The sequence below is a fragment of the Nerophis ophidion genome, linkage group LG10 (assembly GCF_033978795.1).
Source record: "Nerophis ophidion isolate RoL-2023_Sa linkage group LG10, RoL_Noph_v1.0, whole genome shotgun sequence".
Lineage (NCBI taxonomy): Eukaryota > Metazoa > Chordata > Actinopteri > Syngnathiformes > Syngnathidae > Nerophis > Nerophis ophidion.
The window spans coordinates 11,958,275-11,982,629 of record NC_084620.1 but is presented as its reverse complement, the minus strand read 5'-3'; the positions used below and the strand labels follow the sequence as shown (position 1 = coordinate 11,982,629).

Genomic DNA, 24,355 nt, shown 5'->3' with positions numbered 1-24,355 from the left:
TTAAAAAATCAGTAACATTTAAAATAATGATTAAAATAATGATAGATGTCATCATAGTAGGTCAAGTCTATTTTTACCTTGCAGAAATGATAGTGTCAACAGTGGCTGAGGAGGGAAGGCCAGAAGGAAAGGTTAGTTTGATTAGTTCACATCATAAGCATGCTTTAAGGAAACAAAGGCATGTGTTTGTGTGTGTGTGTTGCATTCAGGACCCCAGCCAGTATGTTTTAAGTCAAATGGAAGCCCTGGAAGCAGAACAAAACCACATAGATAGCAGAGCTGCAGTTGTGGAGAGGAGTCTAAGACAACTCATGGACACAAGTAGCTAACAAAGAGCGTCTTGATTAATTTCTAAAATTGACACAAATTGTGTGTGAAAGTTCCTGTGTGTCGCCTTTACAGGCAGTGACAAGGTGCGAGAGGAGCGACTTATTCAAGAATGGTTCACACTGGTCAACAAAAAGAATGCATTGATAAGACGACAGGATCATCTGCAGCTGCTGTAAGACTTTTACTGGAGATAAGTGAAACATATATAGAACATGTATTTATGGCATTGATGACATTCGCCAAAATAAGGAAGTACCTGTTTAATTGCTGAAAAGTACAGTAATAATTAAAGTTTTGTGATTGACAGGCTGGAGGAACATGATTTGGAAAGAAGGTTTGAGCTGTTAACCGAAGAGCTGCGAGACATAATGGCCCTTGAAGGTTTCTCTTTCTTACAGCGCTATAGAGTCCTCACAAGTTTAAAAAGTCATTGTTGTTTTGGATGCTTTCCAGAGTGGCAGAAGACATTGGCCCACAAGCACAGGGAGCAGCTGCTGCTCCAGGAACTGGTGTCACTGGTCAACCAGAGAGACCAGCTGGTCCACTGTATGGACGCCAAGGAGAGAGGGTGAGAGGAGGAGCTCGCCGAGCTTTTCACATGTTGATGTCAGCCATGAAACACATCGGCTTTCCTTATGTCTTTAGTGCTCTTGAGGAAGACGAGCGCTTGGAACGAGGCCTGGAGCAGCGCAGGAGGAAGTACGCCCAGCAGCAGCAGGACAAGTGTGTGATCCAGTGATCTGTGGGTGGGTCCATCTGGCAATTTGCTGTCATATTGCTGCCTCTGGGTCCATGTGGCAATTTGCTCTCATATTGCTGCCTCTTTGCTCCTGTCTTCATGACTACGGATTGACATTCTTTTAGGATGAGTTTTTTTTCATGTGTTGTTGTTGGGAAGTGCCTTTTAAGACCGTGAACAAGTGACTCCATTTTTAAATGTACAGTTTTATCCTTTAACTTTCTGTAAGTCCTTTTAGTGCCAATACACCCACACAAGAGTGGAGAAGCCTAGTATACAACTTACAACGAAACATTGCATGTAACCTCTCTTGCAAAAGCCAGCATAATTAACAGTGTCCTTACAGGAATATTGCTGCTTCATAATTTTTGAATCAATGATTGGATGCCTGTAGTTAAGCGTAATCACCAATTGATGGCGCCAAACGCCACGTTTTCTTTTAAGGGACATGTTTTGTTGGAAAAGATTATTATACAATGACTTACATTTCCATTAATAAGCTAAAAACCTATATTTGATTACGTTAACCTAAAAAGTGTATACCCAAAGTACATTAACTGTTACATAATATATATTTAAAGCTTTATTTTTATTGTGCCTTGTCACTGTAAAGTGAAAATGGATGTCTTTCCTTTTTAATGTGCCTTTTTATTACTAGATATCGGCTAAAACAACCTTGCATCCATTTTTTTTCCAGTTTGTAATTGTCTATTCATGGTTTTGGGAGCCTTTTGTAGGCGCAGATTGTGCAAAGACCAAGCGTTAACACATTTTAGGTTTATTATGTTACCATCGACAGCAGCCTAAATCACTTTCACAGCTGCAAACAGGAGGATAAGGGCAAGGAATGCCGTATTTAAGTAATCTTTAATTTATTGCTTTCATTTAAGATTTTACTATTTATTCAATTTGTTGCCTGCAGACGTGTCTTTTTTTTCCTCCGAACCCAAATTATGCACTTCTTTCTTATTGCTGCATTGCACCTTAAAACATGACATAGGAACTGCAGTCGTACAAATGATGTACTGCATGTATGAAACATTTGGCAAGCATCTGGAAATGCAAGTTATACCTACATACAAGTCAGGATGCTTGAAAATAGGACTAATTTTGAATGAAAGAAGTATTCCTTATTGTCAAAAGTTTTTTGCAGTTATGCTTGTTGTTCAAAAGAATGCTGACTGTTACTTTCAGGTTGTTTTAATCCTTTATATGCACATTTTGTCACGTTTGGAAAATATTTCAGTGCCTGCACAACTGCAAATTGTTTGCATTAAATATATCTATTTTAGTGTGATTTTTGCCTTGTCCAGAGTGGTGGATTTGATTGGCAGACACAAGCATCAGAAGGTGGGGCTAACGAGACACAATTGCACACGTTTCCCATCATGTGAGTTATTTTCGCATGGGCTCCTTTCCAAAGAAATGGTGAAATATAAAAACACCCACAAAAAGAGGAACAATTAAAATAGGATGTTTTTATTTGGAGCTATGTTTAAAACATATTCTGGGAGAAAGTTTAAATGACTTTATTAAAGCTTTTACATTTATTTTCTTGTTTTGGACAATAGGACTCAATTGCTTATGAACAAATTGCATTTAACTTAATTGATCTCTTAGTGATTATAAAAAGCAATTAACATGATTTAATTGTTAAAATACCATTTTAAATTTTAGCTGAATTATTCTTCAACATGTATATTATTATTATTACCTTTGGATTTGAAATTGCATGTTCTTGAGAAGCACTATGAGAAATTTATAGGAAGTTCCTTTGAAGAAGTCTCAAACGCATACATAGACGTCACTTTTCGGAAGAACAGGCGGTGCATGTAAAGTGTTTGCGGCAACTTGCTGCCATAAACACTTTGTGCAACATGGCGGATTGTTACACTGTGCTCAAGTGTGTGTCAACTTTAAGCTTCTTGTGGATGAAGGTGTTGGGAACACACCAGGCTGAAGAAGGTGAGTGTTGTGTGACTTACTTATTTCAATGAGGAAAATTGGTTTTACACTTGAATCCTCTTCCTCTTTAGTGGAACTGTTCCATTCCGAGAGACACAGCCGTCTCAGCTGGACGTCTGAGCCCCACAGAGCAGTAAGTTGAAGCCCATTTGCTATATTTGCATTCACAGTGCAGGCATTTAGCTGAGATTCCTCCTGTCTCCCTCAGTGGATTGAGATCCTGCTCAGAAATGGTGCAATGCGTCCAGTTCCGGTTCTCCAAGCATGCGGGAAGCAAAGAACAAGAACTCTTCTAAGTCAATGGATAGAGCGTAAAGATATGCATAATCTCCTAATGGACATCACCTTTGCGCAGCAAAAGGAGACATCTGGTGAGAATGCCAGTCTGCAAGTTCACTTGTTTGACTCAGATGTACCCGCCACAAGATTCCCAGACAGTCTGACCATAGTGAAACTTCAGGACTCCAGGCCGTTTCACTCCAATGCCTCACTCAGCCAAATCAATCAGCACCTGATGCACAGCTTGGGGCTGAGCCTTGGTGTTGTAAGCCGTGTTGGTTTCCAGCTGGGGTTTTCCTACTCAGCAACATGTGTGCTGGTCACCTCAATCAGGCTTTACTACAAGAAGTGCCCTGCGGTCCACATAGACCTTGTCTGGTTTGACAGCGCTGTGGCTGCACCAAAACCTGCTGTAGGTATTTGTGTGGAAAACGCTGAGACGCTTTCTCTGCCCGAAAAGAAGTGTGACGCATTTGGAGTGTGGGGTCCTTTGCAAGGCGGATGTACATGCAAAGCTGGACATCAGGCCATTAATGGAACCTGTCAAGGTAGAGTGACAACAGCATGAAGAAACAAAATTGTCCAGATGTTCTCATTCACAGTATGTCCCTATTAGCATGCAGGAGAGGCTACTATAAAGCAGCAAGGGAGCATGGAGAGTGCCGAGCGTGCCCACCAAACAGCAGGACGCTCAAGGAGGGATCGGATAGGTGTGACTGTTTGCAGGGCTTCCACCGTCTTCTACATGACCCAGATGACCTTGGCTGCACCAGTAAGAAAGATTCAATTAACTTTGTGTCGTTCTGTATGGACAATAATATTTCATTAGAGATGCAAGATGACATCAGGTAAGGCTGCGTTAAAGTAAAAAATAAATGACAGGGAGAGTCTGCAGGAACAAAAATTCTGACTAATACCCTCAGCTCTATCTGCTGTTACTGTTGCCACCTCACATTAATAATTGTTCCTGTCTTCACCAGAGCCCCCTTCTGCGCCTGGCAATCTAATGGCACATCGTCTTAACAACTCTGTCCTAAATCTAACGTGGGATCCTCCTCATGATTGGGGCGGTCGACAGGAAGTGATGTATCGAGTTAAATGCGAGGAGAAAGCAGAAAGTGAAGATGGCCAGTGGGCGGAATGTGGGCGTGGAGTGTTTTTTTCCGCTGACTCAGCTGGGCTGACCAGCACTTCCGTGAGAGTCATGGGACTCGACCCACACAATGACTTCAGGCTGACTGTGCTCGGATGGAATGACGTCTCCAACCTAATGGGGGCGCCACCTTCATCTTCTGCCTCTGTAATTATTCATAAATGTATGTACCAGTGACTTAACACAAACACTTGACGTGACATTCGAGTTCTTGTTAACTATACTTAGTTTATAATAATATAATTTAATAGAGATGGCTTGCATTTTTTTCTATGCCGCACAGGGAAAGTTCCTCCAGTGGAGATGACGACGGCGCCGATCCTAAAAGCCCCTGGAAATGATGTGACTGCTGCTCCACAAAGTCACTTCAACACATGGCTGGCTTTTGTTGTTTTTTTTGGCAGCCTGCTCTGCTCTTCGATTGTTGCTGTTGTCCTTGTTAAGTGTAGGAATGACCAGAAAGTCAGGTGAAAAAAAAGTAATGAGAAGGGCTTTTCACATTTTTACAGATCATTTCATCAACAATATTTACACGTAGGTCAGAGGTCCAGGAAATGCAACTTTCGCCTATCAACACTGGAACTTCCTACAGACTCCCACAAGAACGACAGGCAACGCCCCCACAGGCTCATGGAGGTGTTGATTCCCTTAATCAAAAGAGCCAAGATAGAGGTGAGGTCAAACGTCACCTACTTTTATTGACATTAGGCGTGTCCCGATCCGATATTGATATCGGAGATTGGTCTAATACCAGCAAAAAACAAGTATGGAATTATATCTGCTTTCTTGCAGACATGCTAAATGTTTGTGAGAACGCAGAAATCCGTGTTTTTAAATGTTCGTTTTTCTTGTCAAAACTTTTTTAAATTAAAAATATTAATAAAAAAAACGATTCAAACAAAATTTGTTTAATGCTTCCCTCAGCCACAAGTACTCTTGCCTAAACGCCACATCGATACCATAACAGGACGGAGAGACGCTCAAAAGCACCGAATCAAGCTCACTAGTTAGCTAACCATCTAGCAAGCTAACTTGTTGGCGCCAGTGTTGGCAACTTCGCGACTTTGTTGCTAAAGTCTAGCAACTGTCAACTTGGCGACTTTTTTTTGAAAACAGCTACTACCGCCAAATCTAGCGATTTTTTTCCCTGATATTAAGAGACTTTTTTTATGTCCTGGAGACTGAGGTGAAAGCACGCAGCAGTTACTTTCCTCAGCGAGCCGTGTTGGGTGGTGCCGGTCAGTTGATGCTACCACTGCGCTAGCAGACTGGAAGCCCTCACAGGGCGGGATTTGTGGAGGTTCACGCATGCGCAAATCATTTACCGTCTGGTCTTTTATTGTGCATTCTATCTGGAGTGGGAAGATCAAAATTTCCGAATTCCTAGTCAGAAATTTTCGACTGTAATTTTAAATATAAATGTTTCTTTACTGTCACACTTACAGAAACCACTGAATTTGATTTGCCTATAGTATAGTGGGGCGGTATAGCTCGGTTGGTAGAGTGGCCGTGCCAGCAACTTGAAGGTTGCAGGTTCGATTCCCGCTTCTGCCAGCCTAGTCACTGCCGTTGTGTCCTTGGGCAAGACACTTTACCCACCTGCTCCCGGTGCCACCCACACTGGTTTAAATGTAACTTAAATATTGGGTTTCACTATGTAAAGCGCTTTGAGTCACTAGAGAAAAGCGCTATATAAATATAATTCACTTCACTTCACTTCACTACACACCTTCAGTCACTTACTCACCTCGCCTGTGTGTTGTACAGCCAGCTAGCTAACTAATCATGTCAGTCAGTGCAGAGAGGCGACGCACACGCCTCCAAACTGCACATGAAATTTGCATGTGCAAAGTTGCCACGTTTTCTGCCAGGGTTTACAGAGCGACATGTAAATGTGAATATTTCTTTAAGATCATGTCAAACTCATATAAATCTCTGCAACGTCCAAATTCCATCGTTCATGTTAATTAGCCAGTCATTAGATTTGGTTTATTAGTGAATATCAAAACCAACCATTCTTTTGATCAGATTTATACTCTAAAATTAAATTATGTAGAACAAAATTGATTTAAAAACAACAAAAAATAATTTGCAGTTCTAATCATGCTTACACATTTTTTAAATCAATTTAGTGTCTTTCCTACTGCACCCATTGCAATAAATTATGCAAAATAAGGTGATGACCGCATCTAGCAACTTCTAGTGACTTTTGGGACAGCCAATAGATACTTTCCTTGCTGAGGAGTAGGCAACACTGGTTGTCGGCTCCATTTGCTCTCCAAGCCACAACATTGACTGCTGCCCACTTTGCTGCTAATCATATTTGGATGATTACGATACCAACACTGTTAGTTCCAAACAAGTTCTTAGTTGTAGAGTTTTTATTAGTAGCCAGCAAGAAGATATATTTTTGACGTGGCGGATTGTAAACATAATCACAAGAAGTAGATTACCCGAGGGGACGTGGATAGAGTTGCTGAGTTATTTGCATCCATGTGCTGGAGTTTTGCATTACATTTTCAATTATATTTATGTGAGTAAATTATGTACCAAAAAACCTACAAATTCTGTGGTAGATTACATTGGATATGTAAGTGTCAAAAAGATCCAAAAGAGGTTAGTAGATGAGAATAAATCTTAAGGTAAAATATAGCGTAGAAATGCACCCAATTGCAGGTAATGTAGTCTTGACTAACAAAATTTTCTGTCAGTGTTAGCGAGGCAGTACTTTGTGCTCATAGAAATGTTTTTTTTCCTTTAATAAATTTTCCTCTTTTTATGTCAAAAGTGTGCTCACACCCCCCTGTTCTTCTTTGATATAAGTCGTCAAGCCTGTTTACTTGAGTAAAGCTGAACAGCTAAATGTCCTCCAGTCAGCATGTACAGTTGGGCAAAAAGGTATTTAGTCAGCCACCGATTGTGCAAGTTCTCCCACTTAAAACGATGACAGAGGTCTGTAATTTTCATCATAGGTACACTTCAACTGTGAGAGACAGAATGTGAAAAAAAATCCAGGAATTCACATTGTAGGAATTCTTAAGAATGTATTCGTAAATTATGGTGGAAAATAAGTATTTGGTCACTTCAAACAAGGAAGATCTCTGGCTCTCACAGACCTGTAACTTCTTCTGTCCTCCACTCGTTACCTGTATTAATGGCACTTGTTTGAACTCGTTATCTGTATAAAAGACACCTGTCCACAGCCTCAAACAGTCAGACTCCAAACTCCACTATGGCCAAGACCAAAGAGGTGTCGAAGGACACCAGGAAAATAATTGTAGACCTGCACCAGACTGGGAAGAGTGAATCAACAATAGGCAAGCAGCTTGGTGTGAAAAAATCTACTGTGGGAGCAATTTTCAGAAAATGGAAGACATACAAGACCACTGATAATCTCCCTCCATCTGGGGCTCCACGCAAGATCTCATCCCGTGGGGTCAAAATGATCATGAGAACGATGAGCAAAAATCCCAGAACCACATGGGGGGACCTGGTGAATGACCTGCAGAGAGCTGGGACCAAAGTAACAAAGGTTACCATCAGTAACACACTACACCGACAGGGAATAACATCCTGCAGTGCCAGATGTGTCCCCTGCTTAAGTCAGTGCATGTCCAGGCTCGTCTGAAGTTTGCCAGAGAGCACATGGATGATACAGCAGAGGATTTGGAGAATGTCATGTGGTCAGATGAAACCAAAATATAACTTTTTGCTCTAAACTCAACTTGTCGTGTTTGGAGGAAGAAGAATACTGAGTTGCATCCCAAGAACACCATACCTACTGTGAAGCATGGGGGTGGAAACATCATGCTTTGGGGCTGTTTTTCTGCTAAGGGGACAGGACGATTGATCCGTGTTAAGGAAAGAATGAATGGGGCCATGTATCGTGAGATTTTGAGCCAAAACCTCCTTCCATCAGTCAGAGCTTTGAATGGTTGACCAAATACTTATTTTCCACCATAATTTACAAATAAATTCTTTAAAGTTCCTACATTGTGAATTCCTGGATTTGTTTTCCACATTCTGTCTCTCACAGTTGAAGTGTACCTATGATGAAAATTACAGACCTCTGTCATCATTTTAAGTGGGAGAACTTGCACAATCGGTGGCTGACTAAATACTTTTTTGCCCCACTATATTTTAGTCAAGTAATTTAAAAAAGGAAATCATGGTAGGCTAGCAGCTACACAGCAGTTAAGCACACAATAGTATATATGCTAGACATACATGATAAGTGTCTTTAATAAACAGTTTTGGAGTATAAACCACAACATTTGTAAACATACACATGTATCAAATAATTAATGTTGCATATTACTTACACATACATAGTTTCCAAGGCAAAAGCGTACTAGAAAGTATCCAGTAACAAATGTAACCGCATCATTCCACTTAATGGGTCATGAGTTAGACATAAAAAATTATTGTGACCACTAGGTGTTGCCAAAAAAATAAATGACCACTCAACTTCAATTTATAGATTCCATTAGTCGCTTCCAGTGTATAAATGGGTTAGCAATAACATGGCTAATAAGAAGCTAAAATACAATTCAAGCCTGAACAATATTTAATATTTTTCTCGTGTGTGCGTGTGCGTGTGTGTGTGTGTGTGTGTGTGTGTGTGTGTGTGTGTGTGTGTGTGTGCGTGTGTGTGTGTGTGAATATGTCTAACATTTTGAATCTGTTATTTTTTTAAATAAAACTTGGTTAAAATATTTCAGTATAAGTACTCTGAAAATTTTGAGCACATTTAAAAATATTTATATACACACAACGGTATATGTGTGTATATACACTATACTGCCAAAAGTCTTTTGGCACCTGCCTTGACTTACATATGAACTTAAAGTGACATATGAACTTAAAGTGCCATCCCATTCCTAACCAATAGGGTTCAATATGATGTTGGTCCACCTTTTGCAACTAATACAGCTTCAACTCTTCTGTGAAGGCTGTCCACAAGGTTGCGGAGTGTGTTTATTCGAAATTATCGACCATTATTCCAAAAGCGGATTGGTGAAGTCACACACTGATGTTGGTCGAGAAGGCTTGGCTTTCAGTCTCCGTTCTAATTCATCCCAAAGGTGTTCTATCGGGTTCAGTTCAGGACTGTGTGCAGGCCAGTCAAGTTCATCCACACCAGACTCTGTCATCCATGTCTTTATGGACCTTGCTTTGTGCACTGGTGCACAGTCATGTTGGAAGAGAAAGGGGCCCGCTCGAAACTGTTCCCACTAGGTTAGGAGCATGGAACTATCCAAAATGGTTTGGTATCCTGGAGCATTCAAAGTTCCTTTTACTGGAACTAAAGATCCAAGCCCAACTCCTGAAAAACAACCCAACACCATAATTCCTATTTCACCTAATTTTACACTCGGCACAATGCAGTTCGAAATGTACCGTTCTCCTGGCAACCTCCAAACCCAGACTCATCCATCAAATTGCCAGATGGAAAAGCTCGATTCATCACTCCAGAGAACGTGTCTCCACTGCTTTAAAGTCCAGTGGCGACGTGCTTTACACCACCGCATCCGACGCTTTGCATTGGACTTGGTGATGTATGGCATAGATGCAGCTGCTCGGCCATGGAAACCCATTCCATGAAGCTCTCTGCGTACTGTACGTGGGCTAATTGGAAGGCCACATGAAGTTTGGAGCTCTGTAGCAACTGACTGTGCAGAAAGTCGGCGACCTCTTTGCACTATGCGCTTCAGCATCCGCTGACCCCTCTCTGTCAGTTTACGTGGTCTACCACTTTGTGGCTGAGTTGCTGTTGTTCCCAAACTCTTTCATTTTCTTATAATGAAGCCGACAGTTAACTTTGGAATATTTAGGGGCGAGGAAATTTTACGACTGGATTTGTTGCACATGTGGCATCCTATGACAATTCCACGCTGGAAATCACTGAGCTCCTGAGAGTGGCCCATTACCGTATTTTTGGGAGTATAAGTCGCTCCGGAATATAAGTCGCACCTGCCGAAAATGCATAATAAAGAAGGAAAAAACATAAATAAATCGCACTGGAGTATAAGTCGCATTTTTTGGGGAAATTTATTTGATAAAACCCAACACCAAAAATAGACATTTGAAAGGCAATTTAGAATAAATAAAGAATAGTGAACAACAGGCTGAATAAGTGTACGTTATATGACGCATAAATAACCAACGGAGAACGTGCCTGGTATGTTAACTGAGAACGTGCCTGGTATGTTAACGTAACATATGGTAAGAGTCATTCAAATAACTATAACATATAAAACATGCTATATGTTTACCAAACAATCTGTCACTCCTAATTGCTAAATCTGATGAAATCTTATACGTCTAGTCTCTTACGTAAAAGAGCAAAATAATAATATTTGATATTTTACGGTAATGTGGCAATTTCACACATAAGTCGCTCCCGAGTATAAGTCGCACCCCCCAAACTATGAAAAAAACTGCGACTTATATTCCGAAAATACGGTATTTCACAAATGTTTGTAGAAACAGTCTCCATGTCTAAGTGCTTGATTTTATACACCTGTGGCCGGGCCAAGTGATTAGGACACGTGATTCCGATCATTTGGATCGGTGCACACACACACGCAATTGTGCATCCATATAGTCACATAAATGCAATTTCTCAGCTGCTCTCAGATCACGTGCGGAGGAGTGATTCGAAATGTAACTGTAGAGGAGCGATCACATTAGATGGCAAGCTTGTGAAAACTTGTTTGTATCTGTTTGTTTAATTCTTAGGGACCTCCAAGGAAGAGAGCGTGGCCCGGCTGTTGGAAGGTCTGAGTGACAGCCTGATAGCCAACCTGAGGGATGTTCTTGTGGAGAGAAACAAACTCACATTGGGAAAATGGCTGGGGAAAGGTTGGCTGATCTGAAACATATTTTAATTAAGACAGTATGCATGTGAAATGTTCTGTTTCCCTCCAGGAGAGTATGGCTCCGTCTTCGAGGGGCTCTTCTTTGCAGAGGACAACATGCACGTCAGGGTTGCGGTGAAGACAATGAGAGGTGTTTATCGAAACTTCCAATCTGACCATTCCTTTTCTTCTACTAGTTGTTGGGAATGTTATGTTCCTCTGTTCTGCACATTTAGTGGGCATGTACAGCCAGGAAGACTTGGGTGAGTTCCTCAGAGAGGCAGAGAGCATGAAGAACTTCGATCACAAAAACGTGGTGCAGCTTCTTGGTAAGCTAAAAAGATAATTTTACTATCGCTTAAGCTTTCTGCAACCTTAAGATTGATTCTACACTCTCAGTCATACATGAAAGGGATCAGCTCATAAATCTCTTAAGTCAACAATGAATTAAATAACTATTACTTCCAACGCTTGAATATATTTAACAACTTCAGGTCTTTCGATTTATATAATGTTTTTATTTCTTTGTTTTAGGGACTTCTTGTCAAAAATAAAAAATATTAACTAATGGGAACATGCAAAATAACCAACATTTTAAACAATATGTTGCAGAGTGGAATATTTGTTATTGGGTATTATAGCTTTGAATAGGTAAATCATTTATGACATTAAATTTGATACAGTACAAAGCACACAAGGAAAATCTATTTTTGATTTTTATGAATTGATTAAGAATTAGTACAAATAAGAGTCGCGATTACTTCAAAAATCAATTTTTTGACTCCCTGCTATGTTATGCCTGCCCACGATCATTTTCGTTGCATTTCAGCAGTTCGATCGCAGATTAATTTATTAATGCTCATCAAAGCTCTGAGAAATATGCTCATAGTTTTCTGCTGGCAGTTGGTGGTTAAAGGGCACAGTTACACCAAAACAATCATTTATTTTTATTTTTTTATCAGTTAAAAAGTTAAATCACCAATGATTGTCACACACACACTAGGTTTGATGAAATTTGTCCTCTGCATTTGACCCATCCCCTTGATTACCCCCTGGGAAGTGAAGGGAGCAGTGGGCAGCAGCGTTGCTGCGCCCGGGAATGCGCGAATGACATTATTAGTTTTTTGTGGAAAAATTATACTAAAAATATAGCAGCTATAACGGGAGTCAACAAAGTTGAAAGAGTTCTTATGAGAAAGTGTTTGTACTTTATATTTATATCTTATTCTAACAATGTTGCAGACAAAAACAGATTGCAATTTTATTCAAAAAAAATCTCCCTGGCAAAATTTTACGCTGGTAACCCTCAAATTAAACATTCATATCACATAAAGAACACATGCAATGCCTGTTTTGGGCCCTGGGGCTGTCCAAGGATGAAATATTTCCCACATGCAGGAGTAACTTTGCAGAGAGAGCAGGACTCCCCAGTGGCCATCCCCATGGTCATTCTGCCCTACATGAAACATGGCGACTTGCGGCGTTTCCTCATCGCGATGCGCTATGGTGATATTCCAATGGTGAGATGGCATCTACAGTGTGTTATTCTAGTGTTTCCAAGGCTGACAGAATGTCCTCCACAGTTTTTGCCACCTCAAAGCCTGCTGCGCTTCATGGTTGACATCTCAGCTGGGATGGACTACCTGAACTCGCAGGGTTTTCTGCACCGAGACTTGGCAGCACGCAACTGCATGTGAGGGACACATGAAGGCCTCCTTGTGTTTGTGTGTGACTGTGGCTCTTGTTAGCGTCTATTGGTATTCAGCTGCCACCTAGCTGGGAAGGAAACAGGAATACTGTTTCTCTTTAATATACATTTACTCAAATACACAGGCTGGGTGACGATCTTGTTGTGCGCGTGGCAGATTTTGGCCTGTCTCGGAAAATCCACAGTAGCAATTATTACCGTCAACAAAAATCCGTCCGTGTGCCAGTCAAGTGGTTGGCCATCGAGAGCCTGTCTGACATGGTTTACACCGCTAAGACTGACGTGGTAGGTCTCGAGAAGGTGGAATGACTTTACAGTTGAATTACTTACTAAATGTTGGTATATTGCTCAGTGGTCATTTGGGGTGACAATGTGGGAGATTGCATCTCTGGGCAGAACCCCCTACCCTGGAGTCCAAAACCATGAGCTTCTGAACCTGCTTCTGTCTGGATATAGGCTCAGACGGCCTGATGACTGTGACCACAAACTGTGAGTGTTACTAGATTACTACGTGTACACTAGCATGTTTGCATTTTTGACACGTGTTTGTTTTCCCACCCAAAATGAAGCTATGAAATCATGCAGAGCTGCTGGGATGAGGAACAGACACGCAGGCCTGGCTTCAAGGAACTGGGGGAAAAACTGGAGGCTCTTTTAAGGGAGCTCCCCATCCTGGATGCCTGCCAGGGGGCTTTCTACATCAACCAGGGCTTGGAGGCTGCATCTGCTGTCTCAGAGAACCAGCAAACTTGCTGTCAGGCCCGAGGGGAGAACTTGTACCTGTCCAGTCCTGTGGATGAAGTCTAGTGGGACCTATAAGCAGACTATCCGAAGTGTATTTCCAGCTCATTAAGTATTCACAGCACTTATATTTTTCCACATTTTTTTGTGTTACAGCCTTATTTTAGAATGGAATACACTCAGTTTCCTAAACAAAATCTACATACAAACCCCATAATGTCAACATGAGTGAAAAAAACTTAGCATTTTAAAAACATTGTACAGAAAACTTCAGATATCATTTGTACAAAAGTCCTCACAATCTTTGCTGTGAAGCTAGAGATGAAGCTCAGGTGCATCCAGTTTCCCCTGATCTTCCTTCGGGTATGTCTACAGCTTCATTGGGCTCCACTTGTTGTTGTAAATTCTGTTGATTGGACATGGAAGAAGTTCAGAACCACCGGGCTTCTTCCTTGAGGACAACAGATCTGTAACAAATACACTGACACTTCCCATCCAACCTGATGGACCTTTAGAGGCACTGCAAAGAGTAGGTGGGTAGGTCTTTATTGTCATTGCAACAAGTACAACGAAACTTTGTTTTCAGCACAAACCTGTTCAAAATTAGACAAACAAAGAGTGTACAGGGTTACAGAACAAGAACGCTGATGGGTCGCCATAAGGCGCCCCGTAAAAGATGGGAAAAAGGTAAACGCAGGGGAAGGATGAGTAAAAAAATAGAATCCAGACTGGGCTCCTAAGGGGGCCCAGTTCGGAGTGAGAAAAAACCTCCATAGCAAAGTACATATACATAATACAACATACATCTCGAGATATCTAGCAACAGAGGGAAGGTAGTTCAAGGTCATGGTGGTAGACCGCAGTTCTCAGGCGCTGACCATCCATTCATCACCCCTATGGGATTTGCGTCGAGGGTGTTGGATTGGGGGATGGGGGGGTGTATGTGTGGCGTATTTTTTTTGTGGATGTGGATGTGTGTGTGTGTGTGTGTGTGTGTGTGTGTGTGTGTGTGTGTGTGTGTGTGTGTGTATAAGCCCATAGTGTGTCTCTGTTCCGCGGCCTTGATGTATTTGCCGTCGCTAGTCCAAAGTTCACAACAACAGGTGTATGTCCATGAGAGACAAAAAAAGGGAGTTTGTTGTGTCTTCGCTTGCAGTGATCTTCGGGAGAGTCTCGAAGCCAGGAGACAATCCAAGTTAAAAAGATTTGTATGCGAGTGAAAATAAAATTTGCTTTTCACTCTAAAATTGTCTATGAATAATGGGTGAAACTGCTCAAAAATATAAGTGCTAGGCTTGTAGCATTGTATTCAATGGCTTTATGTCGCGTCACACCTGGGTGCTGTTGCCTCAGACTCAAACATTTGGTGTACAGCAACATTTGTAGCAGGAAGCCCGGTGAAAACGCCACATACTGTACATGTGGTGTTATAGCGTTCCAAAGAGAGTCCATCCTAAATGGTTTGCTGTTGTTGCTCAAACAACAAAACAAAAAGGTTGCTGCTGTGTTGAGCCTTTCGCTTTTATCAAGTGGAGCCAAGTTGAATGCGTGATCCAGTTTGTAGTGACCACTTTGTCAATGTCTGTATAAACTTCAAATAAACTTCAGAAGCATGTTTATTGTGAATTATATTTTATATAGCGCTTTTCTCTAGTGACTCAAAGCGCTTTACATAGTGAAACCCAATATCTAAGTTACATTAAAACCAGTGTGGGTGGCACTGGGAGCAGGTGGGTAAAGTGTCTTGCCCAAGGACACAACGGCAGTGACTAGGATGTCGGAAGCGGGAATCGAACCTGCAACCCTCAAGTTGCTGGCACGGCCACTCTACCAACCGAGCTATACCGCCCCATGTATATACTTTTCTTATTCCCTATATACTTACTAGGGGTGGGAGAAAAAAATTGATTCGAATACGTTGTGCGATTCAGAATCGATTCTCTTTTTTTTTTTAATTGTTTTTTTTTTATCAATCCAACAAACCACTACACAGCAATACCATAACAATGCAGTCTAATTCCAAAACCAAACCTGATCCAGCAACACTCAGAACTGCAATAAACAAAGCAATTGAGAGGAGACACAAACACAACACAGAACAAGCCAAAAGTAGTGAAACAAAAATGAATATTATCAACAACAGTATCAATATTAGTTATAATTTCAGCATAGCAGTGATTAAAAATCCCTCATTGACATTATCATTAGACATTTATAAAAAAAATTAAAAAATAACAATAGTGTCACAGTGGGTTACACTTGCATCACATCTCATAAGCTTGACAACACATTGTGTCCAATGTTTTCACAAAGATAAAATAAGTCATATTTTTGGTTTGTTTAATAGTTAAAACAAATTTACATTATTGCAATCTGCTGATGAAACATTGTCCTTTACAATTATAAAAGCTTTTTTTTTTTTTAAATCTACCACTCTGATCCACGCCATCACATCAAGGCTACAGACAAAACATCCTGAGGCTTTTTTCATCATTTCTGGGGACTTCAATCATGCTACTTTGGACTCAACATTAGCTGCTTTTTACCAGGCTGTGGATTGTCCCACGAGAAACAACAGGACAATTGACCTACTGTATTCTAATGTCAGGGATGCATACAAGGTCACACCCCTCCCCCCACTAGGGAAGTCTGACCACAATCTTGTTCATTTGCGGCCAAAATACACCCGCATGGTCCAAAGACAGCCTGTTAACACTTGCTATGTGAGGAAGTGGTCCCCTGAATTGGAAGATGCCCTCAGAGACTGCTACGACACCACAGACTGGGACGTGCTGCTTCCACAGGGTGAGGACATTAATAGGCTGACTCACTGTCTCACAGATTACCTCAACTTCTGCGTGGACGTGATCTGCCCTGCTAAGACTGTTCGGTGCTACCCTAATAACAAACCCTGGGTAACACAAGAAGTTAAAGCTGTCCTCAACAAGAAGAAAGCTGCCTTCAGGAGTGGAGACAGGGAGGCAATGAGAGCAGCACAGCGTGAGGTGAAACGATGCGTGAGGGAGGCTAAGGACAGCTACAGGAAGAAGCTAGAGCAGAAGCTGCAGCAGAACAACATGAGGGAGGTCTGGGAAGGTGTGAAAACCATCACAGGCCACAAGACAAAGACCAGAGCTGTTGTGGGGACAATAGAGAGGGCCAATGAGATGAATAACTTCTTTAACCGGTTTAACCATCCCGTGTCCTCTCCGTCCCCCACTTCCCATCACAGCCAACCCCTCTTCTGCTCCCCTCAACGCACCTCCCCCCCAGCCATGGCAGCACCCCCCTCCACCACCTCTACGCAGACATTAGTCATCTCTGCGGACCAGGTCAGAGGTCAACTGAGGAAGCTACAGCCAAGGAAAGCAGCAGGCCCAGACAAGCTGTGCCCCCGACTCCTGAAGACCTGTGCTGCAGAACTGGGTGAACCACTTCAAAGGATCTTCAACCTCAGCCTGCAGCTGGGAAGAGTGCCCACCCTCTGGGAGACGTCATGCATCGTTCCAGTTCCCAAAAAGAACTGCCCCAGTGAGCTGAACGACTACAGACCAGTGGCGCTCACCTCTCATCTAATGAAGACATTGGAGCGGCTATTTCTCAGCCTCCTCAGACCACAGGTGCAACATGCCCAGGACAGCCTGCAGTTTGCGTACCAGGAAGGCGTTGGTGTGGAGGATGCTATCCTTTACCTGCTGCATCGAGCCCACTCACACCTGGATAAGGGAAATGTCACTGTGAGGATCCTGTTTCTGGACTTCTCGAGTGCCTTTAATACCATCCAGCCCCGCCTCCTTAAGGACAAGCTCTACAAAATGCAAGTGGACCCCTGCCTGGTTGCCTGGATTTCGAACTACCTCACCGACAGGCCACAGTACGTCAGACTGAAGGACATCACGTCTGACACTGTGATCAGCAGCACCGGAGCACCGCAGGGAACGGTGCTGGCCCGTCTTCTCTTCACCCTGTACACCGCTGACTTCTGCTACAACTCAGAGCTGTGTCACATCCAGAAGTACGCGGATGACACAGCCATCGTCGGGTGCATCAGGGACGGCAGAGAGGAGGAGTTTCTGAACCTGGTGAGGGACTTTGTTGTCTGGTGCCACACGAACGTCTTGCAGCTCAATCCGTCAAAGACCAAGGAGCTGGTCATTGACTTTGGGAGGTCGAGTCCACGGTCACAACCTATTGTGATCGAGGGAGTTGAGGTACAGACCGTGGACTCATTCAAGTACCTCGGGGTTTGGGTGGACAATAAGCTGGACTGGACTGTTAACACGGAGCACCAGTACAAGAAAGGACAGAGCAGGCTGTACTTCCTGAGGAGACTGCACTCCTTCAACATTTGTAGAAAACTCCTGTGGATGTACTACCAGTCTGTGGTTGCTAGTGTTCTGTTCTACATGGTAGTGTGCTGGGGGGGGCAGTACATCTAAGAAGGACAGCTCCAGACTTGAGAAACTGATCAGGCGGGCCGGTTCTACAATCGGAATGAAACTGGACTCACTGGTGACGGTGGCAGAGAAGAGGACTGTTGACAAACTAGCGAGCACCCTGGATGATGCCAGTCACCCTCTGCATAGTGTTATCAGTAGCCAGAGGAGCCTGTTCAGTGCTAGACTGCTTCATCCCAAGTGCAGGACTAATAGACTCAAAAACTCCTTTGTCCCACACGCCATTAGACTGTACAACTCCTATCCGGGGCAGGGGGTACAAGGATGACAGGGGATGCAAAAAATTAACAGTGCAATATGCTTTCATAACATGGTCACTACTGCCTACTTTGTCTTGTTATATTCTTATTTTACTGTTATATTGTTATTCCCATTGTTTTTATTCTTTTTGTAATATTTCTCTATTTTGTTTCCTTTTAAACCCACACTATTTACTTTTTACTTTTTTTTTTTAATTGATCTCAACTCTGTACACTGCTGCTGGAATTTGTCAATAAAGTACTATCTATCTATCTATCTATCTATCCATCTATCCATCTATCCATCTATCCATCTATCCATCTATCTATCTATCTATCTATCTAACTAATCTATCTAATCTATCTGCTTGCCTGTCAGCAGACTGGGGTGGATCCTGCTGAAACCATATGTGTCACACCTGGGTGAAGTAATGTCTGGGTTTTGTCTGGTTTCATGTTGTCTTGTCATGTCCTGTTTTATTTTGAAAGGTTGACTCTCCCTTTTGTTTCAGGTCACTTGCCCTTCCCCTTGTTTCACTGGTCTGATGTCTCTCCTGATTGCCTGATTGTGCCCACCTGTGTCACCCTCCCTCATGTGTATAAATGTCTGGTCTTCCTCTTGTCTTGTGCCAGATATATATCGTCTCGCTACGTGCCTCCAGCCTTGACTACAGCCTTGAATCACTTTTGCTACGTCTTGCCTTATTTATTGATTTCTTTGTTTCCTCTGAGAGAGTGATTTTGTTTGCTAAAGTTTTTGGTCAAGAATTTTGTGTTTTAATTTCAGTGCGTTGCCTTTTTTTTCCCCCTCCTCTTGGAGCGCTTTACTTTGTAGTTATCTCAGCTTTTTATAGCGTACTTTCTGTTTAAAGTTTCTTGTCTCCTCTGCGTGAGTGATTTACCTCTTTTTAGCTAATAATAGATTGTTGTTCTTTTTGTTATTAGATTCGTGTAATTTTGCTATTGCCTTTTTCCTCCCTATGGAGTGATTTTCTGTTTATTGCCTTTTGCCTATAGGTCTTTTCTTATCATAGATTCTGTAGCCGCTTTGCTTTAATCACTCTGTTCAAGGAGTTTTCAAAGAAAATTGTTAAATAAAGCCTGTGTCAATTGTCCCCCTTCTGCACCTGAGTCCTCATTCTCGCCAAGGTTTAACACTATGTATTGAATGAATACAGAATCGTTTTGAATCGAAAATCACGTTGAATCGAAAAAATCGAATCGTGGGACACCCAAAGATTCATAGCCCTAATACTTACATATGAGCACTTTTCTTTAGGGAACTTCCACTTAGACTGATTTTTGTGTTCTGTATATGGTGCAGTTAAGATGCGCCCATATGTAATACTCTGCTTTGCCCTAGTGTATGTTGAGCTAATAATCGTGAAATTTAGCAAAGTTGAACTTCTGAGCTTGCTCAGTGGCCTTGTGGTTACAGTCTCTGCCCTGAGATTTGTAGGTTTTCGTCCTGGTCGTGGAACTGTGGACCAGCTCTATATTCTCGGCAGGGTTCTTGAGGGTGCATGGGAGTTTGCCCAACCAGTCTACATGTGCTTTGTGGACTTGGAGAAGGCATTCGACCGTGTCCCTCGGGGAGTCCTGTGGGGAGTGCTCAGAGAGTATGGGGTACCGGACTGTCTTATTGTGGCAGTCCGCTCCCTGTACAATCAGTGTCAGAGTTTGGTCCGCATTGCTGGCAGTAAGTCGGACACGTTTCCAGTGAGGGTGGGATTACGCCAAGGCTGTCCTTTGTCACCGATTCTGTTCATAACTTTTATGGACAGAATTTCTAGGCGCAGCCAAGGCGTTGAGGGGATCCGGTTTGGTGGCCACGGGATTAGGTCTCTGCTTTTTGCAGATGATGTAGTCCTGATGGCTTCATCTGACCGGGATCTTCAGCTCTCACTGGATCGGTTCGCAGCCGAGTGTGAAGCGACCGGAATGAGAATCAGCACCTCCAAGTCCGAGTCCATGGTTCTCGCCCGGAAAAGGGTGGAGTGCCATCTCCGGGTTGGGGAGGAGACCCTGCCCCAAGTGGAGGAGTTCAAGTACCTAGGAGTCTTGTTCACGAGTGGGGGAAGAGTGGATCGTGAGATCGACAGGCGGATCGGTGCGGCGTCTTCAGTAATGCGGACGTTGTATCGATCCGTTGTGGTGAAGAAGGAGCTGAGCCGGAAGGCAAAGCTCTCAATTTACCGGTCGATCTACGTTCCCATCCTCACCTATGGTCATGAGCTTTGGGTCATGACCGAAAGGATAAGATCACGGGTACAAGCGGCCGAAATGAGTTTCCTCCGCCGGGTGGCGGGGCTCTCCCTTAGAGATAGGGTGAGAAGCTCTGCCATCCGGGAGGAACTCAAAGTAAAGCCGCTGCTCCTCACATCGAGAGGAGCCAGATGAGGTGGTTCGGGCATCTGGTCAGGATGCCACCCGAACGCCTCCCTAGGGAGGTGTTTAGGGCACGTCCAGCTGGTAGGAGGCCACGGGGAAGACCCAGGACACGTTGGGAAGACTATGTCTCCCGGCTGGCCTGGGAACGCCTCGGCATCCCCCGGGAAGAGCTAGACGAAGTGGCTGGAGATAGGGAAGTCTGGGCTTCCCTGCTTAGGCTGCTGCCCCCGCGACCCGACCTCGGATAAGCGGAAGATGATGGATGGATGGATGGATGGATGGAGTCCAAACCCCGGCCGAGTCAAAGACTATAAAACAAAGACAATAAAATTGGGAACCATTATCTTCTTGCTTGGCACTCAGCATCAAGGGTTGGAATTGGGGGTTAAGTCACCAAAATTATTCTAGAGCCCGCCCACCGCTGCTGCTCACTGCTCCCCTCACCACCCAGTGGGTGGAACAAGGGGATGGGTCAAATGCAGAGGGTAATTTCCCTACATCTAGTGTGTGTGACTATCAGTGGTACTTTACTTTACTAATGTTAGATATCATTGAAAATATCCTCTACCATGACAACATGAGTGCAAAATGTTGGTTGCTTCTCTTTGACTGTTTTTGTGTTTATAAACCAATACGCATTTTTTCATTAATATAGTTGGTCATTGTAAATAAAGTAGAGACTTTAGAAATATATATGTTTTGGTAAACCAGTAATGTTAACATAAGTTAGCTGGTGGTGTTCTTGTTTTGGTCGAAAAAAGGGTTACTTTGAACAAGTTTAAGGTAATGCACATCTACAACTGCCTGGAAGTCCCAAACCAGGGGTCAGCAACCCGCGGCGCTTTAGTGCAGCCCTAGTGGCTCCCTGGAGCATTTTTAAGAAAGGATTTAAAATGGAAAAAGTTGGGGGGGGGAATTTTTTTGTTTTAGTATGTTTTTTGTTTGAGGACAAACATGACACAAACCTACACAATTGTTAGAAAGCTCACTAACATGTTTGTGTGTGTATGCTTCACTGATGAGAGTATTTGGTGAACATCGTTTTGTCCTACTAATTTCAGTGGTTCTTGAACTCACCATAGTGTTGACTGCGATGCAACAGTTTATTTTCATGTAAAATAGATCAAATATGTAAAATGAGTTTTTTTGTATTTTTGGTCCAATATGTCTCTTTCAACGTTTTGGGTTACCGACCCCCGTCCTAAACCTATCATGATGGTTTTAATACACTTTATTTATGGTCTAGATAAGTGGTTCTCAAATGGGGGTACGCGTACCACTAGGGGTACTTGAAGGTATGCCACAGGGTACGTAAGATTTTTTTTAAATATTCTAAAAATTGCAACAATTAAAAAATACTTTATGAATATATTTATTAAATAACACTTCAACAAAATATGAATGTCAGTTCATAAACTGTGAAAAATGCAACAATGCAATATTCAGTGTTGACAGCTAGATATTTTTGTGGACATGTTTCATAAATATTGTTGTTAAATATTTCTTTTTTTGTGAAGAAATATTTAGAATTAAGTTCATGAATCCAGATGGATCTCTATTACAATCCCCAAATATTAAGTTGATGATTACTTCTATGTGTAGAAATCTTTATTTATAATTGAATCACTTGTTTATTTTTTAACAAGTTTTTAGTTATTAGATATTTTTTTCCAAATAGTTCAAGAAAGACCACTACAAATTAGCAATATTTTGCACAGTTATACAATTTAATAAATCAGAAACTGATGACATAGTGCTGTATTTTACTTCTGCATCCCTTTTTTTCAACCAAAAATGCTTTGCTCTGATTAGGGGGTACTTGAATTAAAAAAAATTTCACAGGGGGTACATCACTGAAAAAAGGTTGAGAACCACTGGTCTAGTTTAAAGATTCTCAAACTGTGGTGCGTGTACCACTAATGGTATGCAGGCTCCATCTAGTGGTACGCCAACTATTTGATTCATTATTTAAGTACAGTCTGCAATGAGGTGGCGACTTGTCCAGGGTGTACCTCGCCTTCCGCCCGATTATAGCTGAGATAGGCACCCGCGCCCCCCGCGACCCCAAAGGGAATAAGCGGTAGAAAATGGATGGATGGATGGATTTAAGTACAGTGTTTTATTTTGCTATATTTAAACAGTGTTACTGTTCAAACTGTGTAATGTTACAGTGGTCAAATTATGAATTATACTTGTGAAATAAAATTTTTTTTTTTTAAATTATTACTTTGGCCTACGACGCGACTGTATTTCAATGTGGGTCGTTATGGTGGTACATGTACGTGCAGAGCCAAGTGTTTTCTGAGGTAGTGCTTGGTGAACAAAGTTTGAGAGCCACTGGTCTAGATATTATGTCTTGTAATTAATTTGGTATAAATTTTGCTCCACAGTAAATAAGTACATGATCCACTGCACTGTGGGGCGGTATAGCTTGGTTGATAGAGTGGCCGTGCCAGCAACTTAAGAGTTCTAGGTTTGATCCCCGCATCCGCCATTCTAGCCACTGCCGTTGTGTCCTTGGGCCAGACACTTTACTCACCAGCTCCCAGTGCCACCCACACTGGTTTAAATGCAACTTAGATATTGAGTTTCACTATGTAAAGGGCTTTGACTCACTAGAGGAAAAAGAGCTATATAATTATAATTCACTTCACTTCACTTCACTGTGACATCACAAATGACCCACTGTTAATTAAGACTTCAAAACAAAGCATTGTGGGGCATCTAAAACTGTGTGCAAGCTCACACCCAAATGCATTTTTGGACATGATGTAATGAGAAACTGGAAATATGTAATGTATCATTTGGCGATTGGATGCATGTTCGAAATAAACTAACACCATAACTGCAATGCAAAAATGTGGTTTGACGCTTTGGCATTGTTTATAATTATTAAACAATGCCATTTGAATGTATATTAAAATGTCGTATTAATTTAGGTGCAATCCCACCTGTGAAAAATACTCAAGGAGGCAGATGAAAAATAAAATCTTGTGGCTCATAACCATATTCGACATGTAAAGTACTGCAATGAGGTGCCGACTTGTCCAGTGTGGACCCCACCTTCCGCCCGATTGTAGCTGAGATAGGCAACAGCGCCCCCCGCGACCCCAAAGTGAATTAGCGTTGGGAAATGGATGGATGGACGGACATGTAAAGTAAATGCAAATGCAAAGTTATAATCATATGGCTATAAGCTTTTTTTTTTCTAACCAGGAACTAATTTGCTTATCGTACATGTGTGCAAAAATGTGAAAAATATTTGCAAGTATTACAGCTCATATATATTTATAATAATAAAAAAAACTGAAAACAAAGGCTAATATTTAATCTACAAAAAAAATAATCAAAAATTTAATATGACTAAAATAGATTAAAAATTTGAAATCAAGGAAGGGAATATATATGTGTGTATATATATATATATATATATATATATATATATATATATATATATATATTTTTTTTTTTACAAGTTTAACAGTTCCTCCTC

At 41.9% G+C, this 24,355-nt stretch overlaps 2 protein-coding genes across 11 annotated transcripts in view; both read left to right on the top strand.

The window, feature by feature from the left end:
- ehbp1l1a (EH domain binding protein 1-like 1a) overlaps positions 1–2,366 on the top strand; it is a 41,379-nt gene extending 39,013 nt beyond the window's left edge. For all 10 annotated transcript variants that reach the window (XM_061912370.1, XM_061912371.1, XM_061912373.1 and 7 more), the window contains 6 exons: positions 85–131; positions 210–321; positions 403–502; positions 638–711; positions 784–898; positions 976–2,366. In XM_061912370.1, the coding sequence (XP_061768354.1) occupies positions 85–131; positions 210–321; positions 403–502; positions 638–711; positions 784–898; positions 976–1,069 (542 nt within the window). In that variant the 3' untranslated portion in view covers positions 1,070–2,366. The remainder of the gene's footprint in view (positions 1–84; positions 132–209; positions 322–402; positions 503–637; positions 712–783; positions 899–975) is intronic.
- A 132-nt stretch (positions 2,367–2,498) lies between these two features.
- Positions 2,499–15,394, top strand: si:ch73-40a2.1 (tyrosine-protein kinase receptor TYRO3). The gene is made up of 15 exons (XM_061912377.1): positions 2,499–3,034; positions 3,106–3,167; positions 3,243–3,861; positions 3,930–4,085; positions 4,294–4,629; positions 4,750–4,933; positions 5,005–5,138; positions 11,208–11,330; positions 11,397–11,477; positions 11,563–11,655; positions 12,725–12,846; positions 12,910–13,019; positions 13,160–13,319; positions 13,387–13,523; positions 13,604–15,394. The coding sequence occupies exons 1-15, from the start codon at positions 2,947–2,949 to the stop codon at positions 13,839–13,841; spliced, it is 2,643 nt and encodes an 880-aa protein (XP_061768361.1). The 5' UTR covers positions 2,499–2,946; the 3' UTR covers positions 13,842–15,394.
- The last annotated feature ends 8,961 nt before the right edge of the window (positions 15,395–24,355 follow it).

Bases quoted from the DNA above. Each gene is read 5' to 3' on its own strand.
- si:ch73-40a2.1 (XM_061912377.1), top strand. From the start codon at position 2,947: ATGGCGGATTGTTACACTGTGCTCAAGTGTGTGTCAACTTTAAGCTTC. The intron at 3,035-3,105 runs GTGAGTGTTGTG...CTTCCTCTTTAG, and splicing joins AACACACCAGGCTGAAGAAG to TGGAACTGTTCCATTCCGAG. The intron at 11,331-11,396 runs GTTGGCTGATCT...GTTTCCCTCCAG, and splicing joins GGGAAAATGGCTGGGGAAAG to GAGAGTATGGCTCCGTCTTC.